The 16914-nt window shown below is 37.8% G+C and overlaps 1 protein-coding gene across 13 annotated transcripts in view; it reads left to right on the top strand.

The window, feature by feature from the left end:
• Positions 1-16914, top strand: part of SCEL (sciellin) — a 125577-nt gene that overhangs the window by 91298 nt on the left and 17365 nt on the right. For 8 of the 13 annotated variants that reach the window (XM_082245548.1, XM_082245550.1, XM_082245556.1 and 5 more), the window contains 5 exons: positions 365-421; positions 2325-2378; positions 4190-4252; positions 11298-11360; positions 13594-13656. In XM_082245548.1, the coding sequence (XP_082101674.1) occupies positions 365-421; positions 2325-2378; positions 4190-4252; positions 11298-11360; positions 13594-13656 (300 nt within the window). The remainder of the gene's footprint in view (positions 1-364; positions 422-2324; positions 2379-4189; positions 4253-11297; positions 11361-13593; positions 13657-16914) is intronic. The other 5 variants (XM_082245553.1, XM_082245554.1, XM_082245555.1 and 2 more) reach the window with 5 other exon arrangements.

The raw sequence follows: 16914 nt of genomic DNA, 5'->3' as shown, positions 1-16914 counted from the left end.
ATATATATATATATATATACATACATATAAATGTGTTCAAATAATCACTGAAAATCCAATCCCAAAATGAATTAGTGGACAATAAATCAAGTGAAAAAAATCAGTGGAAAAATTCCAGTGAAACACACATTTGTGTTTCACTGGAACTATAATATAATAAATGTTTGCTTTTGGGTTTAATACAGCTTTAAGTGTAAATCATTATTTACAGATCTGAAAATAGATAAGTATAAATATTTAAACAATTACATCAATTAATTATGCTTTCTCTCGCTCGCTCTGTCTTTTTAATTACATCAATATTTTCTCTCTCACAACGCCAATTAATTTTACTTTTTAACACTAACTCTTATCTCTTTTTAAGCGATCAACTGGATGGTCTTATTGAAATTTCAGACACTGCAAAGAATACTCGTAAAAGGTGGAACAAAATAGATCATTTTATTTTACATTTATTATGCTAAGAAATAATACAATAAGTTTAAGATAGAAATATTAGGCAATAGAAATTCAATTTGAGCTTGTAAGTGAAGGTAGGAGAATGTATTAATCCATGGTAAAAACAAGTATGGTAATAGAAGTAGAAAGAGCTTTGGCAATACGTTTCAGCAGAAACCTGCAAAAAGAGAAAAAATTCTTATAGTAAATGTCATAAATCTGAGCAATGCAAACTGTAAAACCATAAAACAATATAAAATCACAAGTTACCTTGTGTCAATTAAATTACTTCATTGAGAAGTATAGAATTCAAAATACAAATTCAAATCATGGCATTACATGTAATAGTTGAGCTTTAGACCCAACTGTAACGGATGGCAGAATGGTCTGAGAGAGAGAGAGAGAGAGAGAGAGAGAGGGAGAGTCAGCTTTTGCTGTGGTCTCTCTTTTTATTTGGGGAAACACTTTATTTCAGGGCTTCCAAAACTTTTTTGGGCCGAGACCCACTTCTGAATACAGTTATTTTTCGGGACCCACTTGAAGTCATTTTCAGGTCATAGTGCTCCTTTTCACATCGCACCGTCCCATTACACTGTAGCCATTTTCACGTCATAGTGCCCCTTTACACATCATAGTGTTATACTAGTGCGGTATGACTTAACTGGTTCTCGACCGCCCGTTGCAGTTTTTATTTGTAAATTACTTTACTACTGCTACTCGCCAACCCGCATACATGTGAACCAGGCCTAAAATAAGCTATCAAGCAGTGTCTGGGCTACCTGGTGACTGGTCCTGGTGCTCAGCTCCGATCTAATGGCCTGGTCATAAAGGGGGCAAATCCTTGCAGTCCAGAAGTGGTAAAACCTGCAGGAGGACCAGTGTTTTTATTTGTAAATTACTTTACTATTGCTTTAGGCCTGGTTCACATGTATGCAGGTCGGCGGCTCACTTTTGTACAGGCATAGCAGCCCATTGATTTAAATGGGCTGCTATGCCCTCGTTTTCCGCAGAAAAAAGGTGCATGCCGCATTTAAAAAATGCAGTGGCCTTGAACTTCATCCTTCTTTTGCACCATGCAACTTACCTGCAGTTCCTGCACTGGCAAGCTTTCTGTATTTTTATATATACGTGGGCCCAGCATTTAAAAACACAGTTTGTGTGTGCAGGAACTGCAGGCAAGTCGCATGGTGCAAGAGCAGGATGGATTTCACGGCCACTGCATTTTTTTAAATTCTGCTTGCACCTTTTTTCAGCAGAAAATGCAGGCATAGCAGCCCATTTGAATCAGTGGGCTGCTATGCCTGTGCAAATGTGGGTCGCCAACCAGGCCTAAAATAAGCCATCAAGAAGTGTCTGGCCTACCTGGCGACTGGTCCTGGTGCTCAGCTCCAATCCAATGCACTGCACTCTGATAACGGCTCCACTGATAACACAGTGCGCTGCCGATGCCTGGGTAGCTCTGACTGCTCTCAGTAAAATCCGCCGGCGGCCCACTCAAATGCAGCTCGCGACCCACCAGTGAGTTGTGACCCACAGTTTCCTGCTTTATTTTATTCCTTTATTAGGCACTGTATGTCCTGCACCAAAAACTACCATCGCTGACTTTTGGTACCAAAAACCAGCATACTAGGTACACAGTATGCACAAAATACCATTGAAGCCCATCACATAGAAAATATTTATATACAACATTAAACAACGTAGATATACATTTGGTTATTCCTTTAAAGATATTTTCACTAAGGTTTTATTAATCTGATACTTTTCATCATTTTTACCATTACATTTAGTACAGTCTTCTCTTGGTATTTGCAGTACAGTATTGTACACCGTAAACACCAATTTATATTCTCATAGAAGTATACATTTATATATATATATTTTAGGGATGATCAACTCAGCGACTTCATTGACATAAAAAAACCTGAAGCGAAGGCCAGGTAATTATGTTGCTTAACATAATAATAATCATCATAACAACTACTACCTCTACTACTGCCACTGCTGCTACTATTTCTTCTTATTCAACTATTGCTACTTTATTATTACTACAGCTACTATATTACAATTACTTTAATAAAGAGATTTTTACTTGGAAAATATTCAGCTGAACTAGGAAAGGAAAGGAGGAAGGAAACCTTTTTTCCAATGGAAACAGCCAAATTTAGCAATGTCAGTGTTGCCTTCAAATAGTTATTATAGCAGAAATCTATGAAAATGACTATAGGTACACAGTTGAAACACATCTATGTGAGAAGCCAGTCTTATGATCCATGCACTCAGACAGCAACACTTGCACAGTAGCCTCACCCCCACTACAGCTATTGTGTACACCTTAAATTAAAACATAACAAGGGTAGTAGAGAGGGAGGATGTCAACACTGTGTGCAAGCAAAGCAACGGACTTGTGGACTTGGAGCAATGTGTTAAACATAAGGTAAAGCAATACTTACCTGAGCTATGTAGGTCTGACTCATTGGGGGACTTTCGCGCAGCAAAAGACCTTTTTTTTTCCTGAGGCTTGACTTAGCAAAAGGGAGACATATACCACCTACTATTATCATGCACCCTGATTTTATTTTTAGCTTTTTCCCTGAGACGGTAATCATGTTTTAGGGAGTAAAAGGTGGGGTAAAGCCTTTGGGATCTAAGGAATATCAAACTTCATTAAAGTAGAACTAAAGGAAAAAACTTTTTTTTTTTTTTGTTTTGTCATTTTGGATAAAGTAAGAAAGGATTATAACCCCTGTCAGGTTTTTTTTATACCATTTGTGTCCCATAGGTGAGCATTCTCTGCACTTTCTGTCCCATAGCCAAAACAGGAAGTCAGAGGAAATCTCTCCAAAGTGAGTAAATCCCTGGTTGTCAACCAGGGTCACCTGAGCTAGTGTCCCCAATGGAAGATTTCTCCAATTGTGAGCACAACCCACAATTTGGGTAAACATGACAAATAGAGAGAGTGAATCTCCATAACGGGGTAGAAACAGAAATGAAAACCTGTTCTAATCCCTCTCTACTAATAAAAAATTGTCTTTTGTTATATACTGTAGTGTATAAAAAGGGTTAAAACTGATGCCAGTTTTTCTTTTGCTATCTATGCTTCATTATAACATTAAATATACTTTTTTTGTATTTTGTAAATCTATTTGGTTGGACTAGTTTTATAGTATACTTAGGCACTGCTGTGAGTCCTTCTTGGCTTCTTGGCAGTGCATACATTACACCATACTATACATTACAACTCAATACCTATCCAGAAATGTAATCTACTACACCAATTTTTCCTCCAATGTACTAGCTAATCAACCACCTCCACCAATCCATACAGCCACCTCAGGGTGAAGCCGGGAGGCATAGTAGGCATAGTATTATTAGACAGCATATACTGTATGTCAGTTTGCTGATAGTAACCATGCATATGTTTCTCTCAATTTCATCCTAAAATAAAACCTCTACTGAGAATGGGTGATTGAGATGGCTTATGCTAACCTATCCTAAAACTTCTAGGTGCCAGGTCTTCATATTTTCTGAGGCACTGACCATGAACAAGTATACAGATTGGTATTTATGAGTTTGGTGACTCAGAAAGTTCTGAACAAGAGTCAGCCAGGAAACTAGTATTTTGTTTATTTCTCTACAGGTGTCCTTAAAATGGCTGTAATAATTTATGCATTTTGTGCATTTCATTTTTCTTAAATAATCTTTTGTTAGTTTCAGTGCTTTATTTAACAATACTACGTATATTTTTCAGGAGTCAAAATTTTGACAATCTAATTGAAATTAAAAATACTAACAATGCTAGTACAAATAAGGGGTAAGTACAACATACAAATTATTCAATTTATTTGACAATCACTTTAGAAAGACTCTGATTTGGGTGGATGTTGATAGTTTATTTATCCCTCGGAGATAAGAGAATCTAAAAAAAAAAAAAATGTGGGTAATTCAATCAGTCGCGATTTCCACAGTGGAAAACCACTTTTGGTGGGGGTGTCTCTTTAACTCTCATGGGGTGAGCGGCTAAAGGTTTACCAGGCTGCAAAAACTTTATTCCCTCAAAAATAGACGGAGTTGGGTTTTCCAGCTTTGTTTCCAATATAATGGCAGATTCATTGATTTGTAGTTCTGTTAATATGCTGTTTATTAGAGTTCATGACATTTTTTTGCATAAAAAAAAAAAATGTGTGTGCTATCTTGGGGTTGGTTTGTTAACTTACAAACTGACTGTACAATCTCGGTTTAGATATACCAAAACTATAAGAACCTATCTATACTATTCATTGAATTAATGCACAATCAGGCAGTCCCTTGCTCTACAGGTGATGTTTGAGCTAAAGGAGATTGTATATTCAGATTGCAACGTGTGTGGTGTGTTTTAGTTTTTGACTTTTTGTGGTGTGTTTAGTTAACGCACTTCGTCATAAGGGACTCCATTTATTTGAATGGGCTGACAATGCATCAGAACAGGCAAAACAAAGCACATGTACAATTTTTAGAAATGTAGTGCACCACAACACATGAAATGGGCAGCACTACAATGTACTAATGCGTTATGGTGTGTTAGCATGTGTTGCAGTAACATTACTATTCCCATTGTTGGGAATGAGCCCATATGGTCACCATTGCCCTTAAACATAAATTAACACCTAACACTTTAATATCGGTCTAATTCATAAGTCAAACTTTTAACCTGATCCTAATGCCTAAATGTAACCCGAATCTTACTATCATGACAATATTTACAGTGAACTATATTCATTATATCCATTACATTCAAAGCTGGTTTCCATCATTGGATCATGTAGACAAAGAAACATATTATGGTCCACTAGGTTCAGATACTTAATTCTGATAATTTCCTTGTTTACTGGTTCTATACTGGCTCAATTTTTTGTGACCATGTGTAAAAAAACTTATACTTTTGAAGATACTTATTTTTGTATTATGTTATTAGTCTAGGTTTATGGTAAGACACTGCTAAGAGTCTGTCTTGGCTTCTTGGCAATCAATGTGTATGGCTTAGCGCTAAATGATGAATGACAAACACTTATACTGAATCAAAGTATGATATTAACATATACAGTGCAAAAAATGATCACTGAAGTCCACAAAGGAAGGTATTGGCTGAAACAGATTCCCAGGAAAGGAAAAGCTCCAAACAAATGAAGAAAGGTGAAGATCAGGTGTGCCCAGGAGTAGAAATGAATCCACCAGACAATATAGTGAGAGATGGCTCCTTACCAAATTGCTCTTGCCACTAGATTATAGGTGGCTGAACGCTCATATGAAAGAGAGATCCTCCAATGTAGTGGAATGGCCAGGCAGGAGCATAGGTCACTCTCTCCGGGGACAACCAATCATAGGTCACAGGGATATCCAGTGTATAACCATGGAAATAAAAAGGGGAAACACTCCCATAGTGCATTACCAATGTATAACTTTAACCTTCCTAGCGGTATTCCCGAGCGTGACTCGGGGTTAAATTTTAGAGCCAAAAGCGGTAACCCCGAGCCACACTCGGGGTAGCGCTAGGAAGATCGCTGGATCCTGGTAGAGGTTTTACTTACCTTTTCTCCGGGATCCAGCGAAGAATGCGGGCGGTTGTCACGGAACCATGAACCAGACGTACAACAACAGATAAGTGAAAATAAGAAAGCTTTATTGAAAAACAAGCTGTACAGCAAAAGTCCAAACGGATGGCGAAACTGATGCAGAGTCTTTTGCGAAGCCAGGGGTCAGGAACCAGCAGGGTAGTCAGACGAAGCCAGGATCAGGAACCAGCAGGGTAGTCAGACGAAGCCAGGATCAGGAACCAGCAGGGTAGTCAGACAAAGCCAGGAACAGGAACCAGGAGCAGCAGCAGTCTTAGAAGCATGTGAACACAGGAGGACCAAGCAGGGAACTGAAGCCACAGACCTCCTATATATATGAGCTAGGCATCCAGCTCCTCCCAGTGGGAAGGAGGAGCCGCAGGGTGGGAGGCTACAAGAAACCCAGAAACCAAGATGGCCGCCAGCACATGTCAAACGAAGGAGAACAGCAAGAAGGTAAGACCATGACAGCGGTATGCGGCGGCGGAGCTTCCTCCGGAACGTCTGCGAGCCCCGGCTTCCGTCTCCGGCGACGTGACGTCCGCCGGGGGTTGGAACCGGCGGCAAATTCAAATGTAAAACACACCAAACACACTGATACCATTCAAAATAAAAAAAATTCACATTACATTGCCCCCCAGGGCCCTTTCCTGCAGTTTTACTGTACTTTTTATGTATATATATATATACACACACACACACACACATATATATATATACACACACATATATATATATATATATATATATATATGTATATATACGTATATATATATATATATATATATATATATATATATATGTATATATACGTATATATATATATATATATATATATACACGTGTATATATATATATATATATATATATATATATATATATATACGTAATTCTTGTGAATGAGCAGCCCAAACCAACTGTATACATTATATATATATATATATATATATATATATATATATGTATATATAATGTATACAGTTGGTTTGGGCTGCTCATTCACAAGAATTACATGCAAAATAATGGTACCGCTTTCAGCACCTAAAATCCAAAAGAATCATACCGCCTGGGAGGTTAATAAATAAAAAGGGATGCACTCACATGTAAAAACTTCGTATGTCAGCAGAACAAACAATGACATGCAGCCGCAGCGTTCCTGCAGAACATTCCTCCTCCGTATTTTTTATTTTATTTGGAACTTGTACTATTGTTTCAGGTGTTAGCTGCTTCTCCTAAAGCACAGTGTTTTTTCTGTTTTTATAAATGTGTATGGCTTGCATTTTACCCAATATCTACCTAGAAATCCCACTCATTACTCTAACATCCACAGACCACAGCTTCAGCCAGCCCATACTGCCACTCCAATGTGAGGCCTAGTGGCATGGGGATATTAGGAAGACTAACTGCCATTTTTATAATTTTGCTGCTGCCAACTAAGTGTATGTTTTTCTAACTACCATTTCACAAAAAAAACTTTACTGGGAGAATATGGAGACTGCTCTTGTGACCTGTTCTAAAAATGCTGACTGCCCAAAAAATATGCAGACTGGTAGTTCTGAATTCACTCCAGCTTTATAATCTCAAAACTTGTTGCAGATCAGTGACTAAGAAAGTACTGACTCCAGAGCCAGCCAGGAAACTCTGTATTTCTTTCAGTAGAGGTGTCCTTTAAATGACTTTAATAAGTTGTGTGTATTTCTATGTTTAAACAATAATGTGCCAGTATGAGTGTTCTATTAAACAATAATGCATGTATATTTTTCAGGAATCTTGACAACCTTATTGACATTAAAAATACTAACACTATCAGTACAAATAAAGGGTAAGTAAACTGTACAAGTAATAGATTTATATGACATAAGCACAGTATATTAGTAGTCGAAGGAGTAAGGGTTCATTCAAACCAGGGCAGTCCGTTGCGGTATGTTTAATGCACGGGCATTTATGTGCATTATATCATGCACTTATATGCATTGTGCTAAGGTAGCCAGTTCAAATCTGGTCAGCAACGTACAATGCAAAACCATCATGTTGCATTATTGCATGTTATGTGTGTTGCACTCTGCGGTTCCATTCATTGTAAATGGCACCCAAAATACATGTGTGCTGCAATGCACCTTAGTGCAGCACAACCTATAGTGTTCTGCATGTTGCTCTGCAAAACATTGCAGGCGGCACCTGTTTTACATGGAGGTATATTATGGCCACGCATCAACATATATAAATGTGCTGCTGTGCACTTTATTGTGGTGTGAAGGGGCCCTTACAGCGGTATCTCTGCATCCCAAGATCTGTTTGTCACTACCGCCACTGCAAAAGCATGAATGGGAGATGTATTCCGCTGTTTTGTCCATAATGTAAAGTAAATGCAGAGCTAGCAGGAAACCCTATATGATGGCCTCAGGACTGAAGGTGGTGCATAGATCTCTCTGGTGAAGCCTAGAAAAAAGATAAAAAAAAACTTGTGGGTGATTCCGTTTTTTACCACTTATACATTGCAACACCACTTTTTATAGAGTTGCCCTTTTCATCTAATTATGGGTGTGACTTTCTGTAGTTTCACGAGGGTGCCAAAACTGTATTCCCTTCAAACACATTCAGATTAAGGTTGAATTTCCAGTTTTTCCTTAATCACTTAAGCCCCGGAAGATTTTACCCCCTTCCTGACCAGGGGGTATTTTGCGATTCGGCACTGCGTGACTTTAACGGACAATTGCGCAGTCGTGCGAGGCTGTACCTAAAATTTGACGTCCTTTTTTCCCCCACAAACAGAGCTTTCTTTTGGTGGTATTTGATCACCTGTGCGATTTTTTGATCATGCGCTATAAACAAAAAAAGAACGTCAATTTTGCAGAAATAACAATATTTTTCAAAATTTTTTATATGAAATTCCCAAAAAAAAAAAATGTAAAAACCAAAATTTTTTAACATTTTCGGCCAATTTGTTTTATGCTACATATGTTTGGTAAAAAAAATCGCAAAAAGCGTATTTTGATTGGTTTGCGCAAAAGTTATCGCGTTTACTAACAAAGGGAAAGATTTTTGTAATTTTTGTTGTTTTTTTTTAACGCGTAATGGCGGCGATCTGCAATTTTTTTTGCGGGACTGCGACATTGGGGCGGACAGATCGGACCCTTGACTGACATATTTGACACTTTTGGGGTTACCAGTGACATGATTACAGTAATCAGTGCTATACATATGCACTGTTACTGTAAAATTACACTGGTAGTGAAGGGGTTAACTTTTTTTGAGAGGGAGGGGTGGTGTGTGTCCCTAGGGGCGTGATTCTAACTGTAATTGGCTGTGGCTTGAGGTGTAGGAACAATGATCAACGGTCTAACCGTATGATCACTATTCCTACACAGGGGAGAATGACAGGCGGCTTGTTTACATCAGCCGCCTGCCTTTCTCCCGCTGTCACAGACGATCGTGAGTGAGTGGCGGACATTGGGTCCGCCGCTCACACGCGCAGGGGGGGGTCCGTGACCACGCGGGAGCGTGCCTCCGGCGGCGCGTGGGAGCTCCCCAGAGCCTCACAGGCTAGTGACGTACTGGTACGTCACTTTGCCTGTGAGGGGCTCACCGCCGCAGTATATGTACTTGCGGCGGTCGGCAAGTGGTTAAACGGACTGGCTTTTTAACACTTGCCTATTGATCGAATTAACTGTCATCCAGGTTTTTCATAGGTAAAGTAAGATTGTGCTATTAATATGCACTTTCTTAGTATATATAATTTTTATTATAAAACTGTTGTGTGCCATTTTGAGGTTGACATGTTTTTTTTTTTGGCCTTCCAAAAATCAGTATTTTTTTTCCCCCTGCATTGGGAGTTTTGTTGCCAAAAACTTTGCACATATACTATATTGTCAAAAGTATTAGGGCGCCTGCTTTTACGCGCACATGAATATTAATGGCATCTCAGTCTTAGTGCGTAAGGTTCAATATTGAGTTGGCCCCCCCCTTCGCAGCTATAACAGCTTCAACTCTTTTGTGAAGGTTTTCCATAAGGTCTAGGAGTGTGTCTATGGGATTGTTTGACCATTCTTCCAGAAGAGCATTTTTTCAGGACCCTGCGTAGGCCAGTCAAATTCCTCCACCCCAAACTCGCTCGTCCGTGTTTTTATGGACCTTGCTTTGTGCACTGCGGCACAGTTACACTGGAACAGGAAGGGACCATCCCCAAACTGTTCCCACAAAGTTGGGAGCATGAAATTGTCCAAAAATGTCTTGGTATGCTGAAGCCTTAAGAGTTCCCTTCACAGGAACTAAGGGGCCAAGCCCAACCTCTGCAAAACAACCCCACACCATAATCCCCCCTCCACCAAATAATTTGGACTAGTGCACAAAGCAAGGTCCATAAAGACATGGATGAAGGAGTTTGGGGTGGAGGAACATGACTGGCCTGCACAGAGTCCTGACCGCAATTCGATAGAACATATTTGAGATGAATTAGAACAGAGACTGCGTGCCAGGCCTTCTCGTCCAACATCAGTGCCTGAACTCACAAATGCACTTCTGGAAGAATGGTCAAATATTACCATAGACACACTCCTTAACCTTGTGGGCAGCCTGCTTAGAATAGTTAAAGCTGTTATAGCTGCAAAGGGTGGGCCAACTCAATACTGAACCTTACAGACTATGACTGGGATGTCATTAAAGGTCATGTGCGTGTTATGGCAGGCATCCCAATATTTTTGACAATATAGTGTATATGATGTATGAACAGCTTATGTTATTCACTTATCACACCTGGAAAAGTGACACTCACTTAATGACCTAAAATGTATTTATAGCGAAAACTTTTAATTTTAGATGTGAATAGAACTGGGAAAGGCCAGAACCCCTGTAAGGTTTTTATTGCTCTATATGTCCCCATCAGATAGATTCACTCTCTATTTGTCTTGGTGACCACTATCTTTGGGACTGAAAATGGGGGAAGTTCGAAATAAAAAAAAAGTTTGCCTTTAGAAATACTTTATTTCAGCATTTGCCCTTTAACCTAAATTGATCCATAAACTAACCTCAGCCTAACTCATGAATGTAACACTGAACTTACCCTTCAACAGAGCAATAAACAACACAATGAAATAATAATAATGAAGATACTATTTACATTCAGGTCTGAATTTCTTTTCTTTCTTTCTGCAAGCACCCAAACCTAGCCCCAAAAGGACACCCTTTAGCTAGGATCAACTTCTATAAAATTAACATTTTTAGAATTTCTTATTCTAATCTCTATTTAACAATACTATGTATACTTTTTAGGACTCAAGATTTTGACAATCTAATTGAAATTAAAAATACTAACACTGCTAGTACAAATAAGGGGTAAGTACAACATACAAATTATCTGATTTATTTGACAATCACTTTAGATGTTGATAGATTATATATCCCCCGGAGATAGAAGAATCTAAAAACAAATTTGTGGGTAATTTAGTCCGTCACGATTTCCACAGTGGAAAAACACTTTTGGTGGGGGTGGCTCTTTAACTCTCATGGGGTAAGCTTCTAAAGGCTGCTAAAACTTTATTCCCTCAAAAACCCAATTTGGTTGAGTTGGGTTTTCCAGTTTTGTTTCCAATATACCCTTAGTCCAATTGGCTGCTTTAAACAATGGCAGATTCATTGATTGTAGTTTATTAGAGTTTATAAAATTTTAACATGAAAAAAAAATGTGTGTTGGGGTTGGTGTGTTAAATTACAAACTGACTGTACAGTCTCAGTTTAGATTTATCAAAACCATGACAACCTATGTGAACTATCCATTGAATTAATATACAATCAGGCAGCCACTTGCTCTACAGGCAATGGTAGAGCTAAAGGAGATTGTGTATTCAGATTGCAACATGTGTGGTGTGTTTTCGTTTTTGGCTTTTTGTGGTGCGTTTCGTTAACGCACTTTGTCTTAAGGGACTCCATTTATTTAAATGGGCTGACAATGCACCAGAACAGGCAAAACATGTACAATTTTTAGAAGTATAGTGCACCACAACACATGAAACAAGCAGCAGTACAATGTATTAATGCGTTATGGTGTGTTAACATGTGTTGTGGTAACATGACTATTCCCATGGTTGGGAATGGGCCCATAAGGTCACCATTGCCCTTAAACCTAAATTAACACCTAAACCTTTAATATCAATCTAACTGTCTAACTCATAAGTCTAACTTTTAACCTGATTCTAACCCCTAAATATAACCCAAATCTTAGTATAATGGCAAATTGGCAATATTTACAGTGAGTTATATTAATTATATCCATTATATTCAAAGTTGGTTTCCATTACTGGATTGTGTAGACAAAGAAACATACTGTAGTTTCCAAGGTAGCACCCCACTAGGATCAAATACTTTATGCTGATCATTTCCTTGTTTAATGGTCCTATACTACCTCCATTGTTTGTGACAATGTGTAAATAAAGCTTATACTATTGAAGATACTTATTTTTGCATTCTGGTATTTCACTAAAAAAACTTTACTGGGAGAATATCTGCTCTTGTGACCTGTTCTAAAAATACTGACTGCCTACAAAATATGCAGACTGGTAGTTCTGAATTCACTCCAGCTTTGAAAAAACAACCCCACGCCATAATCCCCCTCCACCAAATGATTTGGACCAGTGCACAAAGCAAGGTCCATAAAGACATGGATGAAGGAGTTTGGGGTGGAGGAACATGACTGGCCTGCACAAAGTCCTAAACCTCAACCCGATAGAACACTTTTGAGATGAATTAGAGCGGAGACTGCAAGCCAGACCTTAACTCCAACATCAGTGCCTGACCTCACAAATGTGCTTCTGGAAGAATGGTCAAATATTCCCGTAGACACAATCCTAAATCTTCTAGACAGCCTTCGCAGAAGAGATGAAGCTGTTGTAGCTGCAAAGGGTGGGCCGATTCAATATTGAACCCTACGGACTAAGACTGGGATGCCATTAAACTTCATGTGCATGAAAAGGCAGGCGTCTCAATACTATTGTCAATATAGTGTGTATGAAGCATGAACAGCTTTTACCATGTTATTCACTTATTGCACCTGAAAAAGTGACACTCGCTTAATGACTTTAAGTGTATTTAAAGCCAAACCTTTTATTTTTAGATTTAAATAGAGCAGGGGAAGGTCAGAACTTCTGTAAGGTTTTTATTGCTCTATATGTATATCCCCATCAGATAGATCCATTCTCTAATTGTCTTGCTGGCCACTATCTTTGGGACTGAAAATGGAGGGAATCCAAAATAAAAAAATGTTTGCCTTTAGCTATACTTTAATTTCAGCATTTGCCCTTTAACCTAAATTGATCCATAAACTAACCTCAGCCTAACTCATGAATGTAACACTGAACTTACCCTTCAACAGAGCAATAAACAACATAATAAAATAATAAAAATAAAGAAAATACTATTACATTTAGGTCTGAATTTCTGTTGCTGAAACCTGCAAGCACCCAAACCTAGCCCCAAAAGGACACCCTTCAGCTAGGATCAACTTCTATAAAATGAACATTTTTAGTATTTCTTTTTCTAATCTTTATTTAACAATACTATGTATATTTTTCAGGACTCAAAATGTTGACAATCTAATTGAAATTAAAAATACTAACACTGCTAGTACAAATAAGGGGTAAGTACAACATACAAATTATCCAATTTATTTGACAATCACTTTAGATGTTGATAGTTTATTTATCCCTCTGAGATAGAAGAATCTAAAAACAAATTTGGGGGTAATTTAGTCAGTCACGATTTCCACAGTGGACAAACCACTTTTGGTGGGGGCAGCTCTTTAACACCCTTAGCGGTAATCCCGAGCGTGACTCGGGGTTGATTTTTCATATCAGGAGCGGTAACCCCGAGTCACGCTCGGGGTGGATTGCAGAGAGCGCAGCGGTGTTCTCTTACCTTATCCTGGCGATCCAGCGATGATCTCTCATTGCTGTGACTGCCAGCCGAGAATCCCGCCGCTCCTCCATCCCTCCGTCGGTCTGATCACTTCCTAGTTCCGTTCCCTGCAGCAGCAATGCTGCATGGGAGCGGAACTAGGGAGGGAAATTAAAAAAAAAAAAAAAAAAAAAAACGTTACACAAAACACATTTTATATTATATATATATATATATGCATATATATATATATATATGCATGTATATATATATATATGCATGTATATATATATATATATATGCATATATATATATATATATGCATATATATATATATATATATATATATATATATATATATATATATATATATATATGCATATATATATATATATATGCATATATATATATATATATATATATATATATATATATATATATATATATATATATATATATATATATATATATATATATATATATGCGCATATATATATATATATATATATATATATATATATATATATATATATATGCATATATGTATATATATATATATATATATATGCACACACACATATATCTATATATAATGCATGAATTATAATCTAATCAATAATATAATTTTATTATATATATTATATATTAAATAATAAAATAATATTATTGATTCGATTATAATTCACGTGTTTGTGTTTCAAATTTATCACATCTGGGATGTCTACTAGAGTCTTGTTTTGGTCAGGTTTAAGTCAGTAATTACTAAGAATTGTAGGTCTATAATACATAACGCCAAATTTCCATGAAAACAATTGTACCGCTTTTGGTATGTAATTCCTGACATAATCATACCGCCAGGGAGGTTAATTCTCATGGGGTAAGTTTCTAAAGGCTGCCAAAATGTTATTCCCTCAAAACCCAATTAGTTTGAGTTGGGTTTTCCAGTTTTGTTTTCAATATACCCTTAGTCCAATTGGCTGCTTAAAACAATGACAGATTCATTGATTGTAGTTTTGTTAATATTCTGTTTATTAAAGTTTATAAAGTTTTAACATAAAAAAAACGTGTGTGTTATCTTGGGGTTGGTGTGTTAAAGTGGAGTTCCGGCCTATTTTGCAACTTTAGTGATTCCTGGAGTGCTCGCTATGTTGATCAACAATTGGGCATTTTCAATTTTTTTCGGGGGTCCCTTACCTTATTTTCAGGGCATTTTTGATTGTACTTCCTCCTTCTCCCCCTCTGTGGCCACGGCCACTGACATCACTTCCGCCTTTGCATTGCATCCTGGGAGCTGTTTGTCATCACTACCAGGAGGCTGGAATCAGGAAGAAGGACACAGCAGATTACACTGAGGCTTCAGATGCCCACGTCTAAGATGACAGCGCCCAGACAGTAAGATTTTGACTAAAATCCAATACACCTTGTAAGTATGAGAATAATGGTTCTGTAAAGGGCGATGGATTAGTATTATAGGGGTATTTTTAGTTAAAAAAGGTATTTGAGGCCGGAACTCCGCTTTAAGTTACAAACTGACTGTACAATCTCAGTTTAGATTTAGCAAAACCATGAGAACCTATTTAAACTATCCATTGAATTAATATACAATCAGGCAGCCCCTTGCTCTACAGGCGATGGTAGAGCTAAAGGAGATTGTGCATTCAGATTGCAACGTGTTTGGTGTGTTTTAGTTTTTGGCTTTTCGTGGTGTGTTTAGTTAATGCACTTCATCTTAAGGGGCTCCATTTATTTGAATGGGCTAACAATGCACCAGAACAGGCAAAGCGAAGCACATGTACAATTTCTAGAAACATAGTGCACCATAACACATGAAATGAGCAGCAATACAATGTACTAATGTGTTATGATGTGTTAACATGTGTTGTGGTACCATGACTATTGCCATGGTTGGGAATGGGCCCATAAGGTCACCATTGCCCTTAAACCTAAATTAACCCCTAAACCTTTAATTTCGGTCTAACTAACTCATAAGTCTTACTTTTAACCTGATTCTAACCCCTAAATATAACCCAAATCTTACTATAATGGCAATATTTACAGTGAGTTATATTCATTATATTCAAAGTTTGTTTCCATTACTGGATTTTGTAGACAAAGAAACATACTGTAGTTTCTAAGGTAGCACCCCACTAGGATCAAATACTTTATGCTGATCATTTCCTTGTTTACTGGTCCTATACTGGCTCATTTTTTTTTGTGACAATGTGTAAAGAAAGCTTATACCATTGAAGATACTTATTTTTGTATTATGGTATTAGTCTAGGTTTATGGTATACTAAGGCACTGCTGAGAGTCTATCTCAGCTTCTTAGCAATGAATATGTATAGCTTGCATTTTACCCAATACCTACTTTAAAATCCCATTCACAACTCTAACATCTACAGACCACAGCTTCAGCCAGCCCATACTGCCACCCCAATGTAAGGCCTAGTGGAATGGGGATATTATGGAGACTAACTGCCATTTATATAATTTTGCTGCTGCCAATTAAGTGTATGTTCTTGTAACTACCATTTCAATAAAAAAAACTCTCCTGGGACAATATGGAGACTGCTCTTGTGACCTGTTCTAAAAATGCTGACTGCCTAAAAAGTATGTAGACTGGGAGTTTTGAATTCACTCCAGCTTTGAAAAACAACCCCCCACCATAATCCCCCTCCACCAAATGATTTGGACCAGTGCACAAAGCAAGGTCCATAAAGACATGGATGAAGGAGTTTGGAGTGGAGGAACATGACTGGCCTGAGCAAAGTCTTGACCTCAACCCAATAGAACACCTTTGAGATGAATTAGAGGGGAGACTGCAAGCCAGGCCTTAACTCCAACATCAGTGCCTGATCTCACAAATGTGCTTCTGGAAGAATGGTCAAATATTCCCATAGACACACTCCTAAACCATGTGGATAGCCTTCCCATTATTGGTGGACTGCACCCTTAACATAATTTGTGTAATGGGGTCATGTTTTAGAAAATGCTAATGTTT

Source organism: Pelophylax lessonae (genome assembly GCF_965119305.1).
Source record: "Pelophylax lessonae genome assembly, chromosome: 2".
In the NCBI taxonomy this organism is placed as follows: Eukaryota; Metazoa; Chordata; class Amphibia; order Anura; family Ranidae; genus Pelophylax; species Pelophylax lessonae.
The sequence above is the reverse complement of the archived record's forward strand: the minus strand, read 5'-3'. Positions and strand labels throughout refer to the sequence as shown.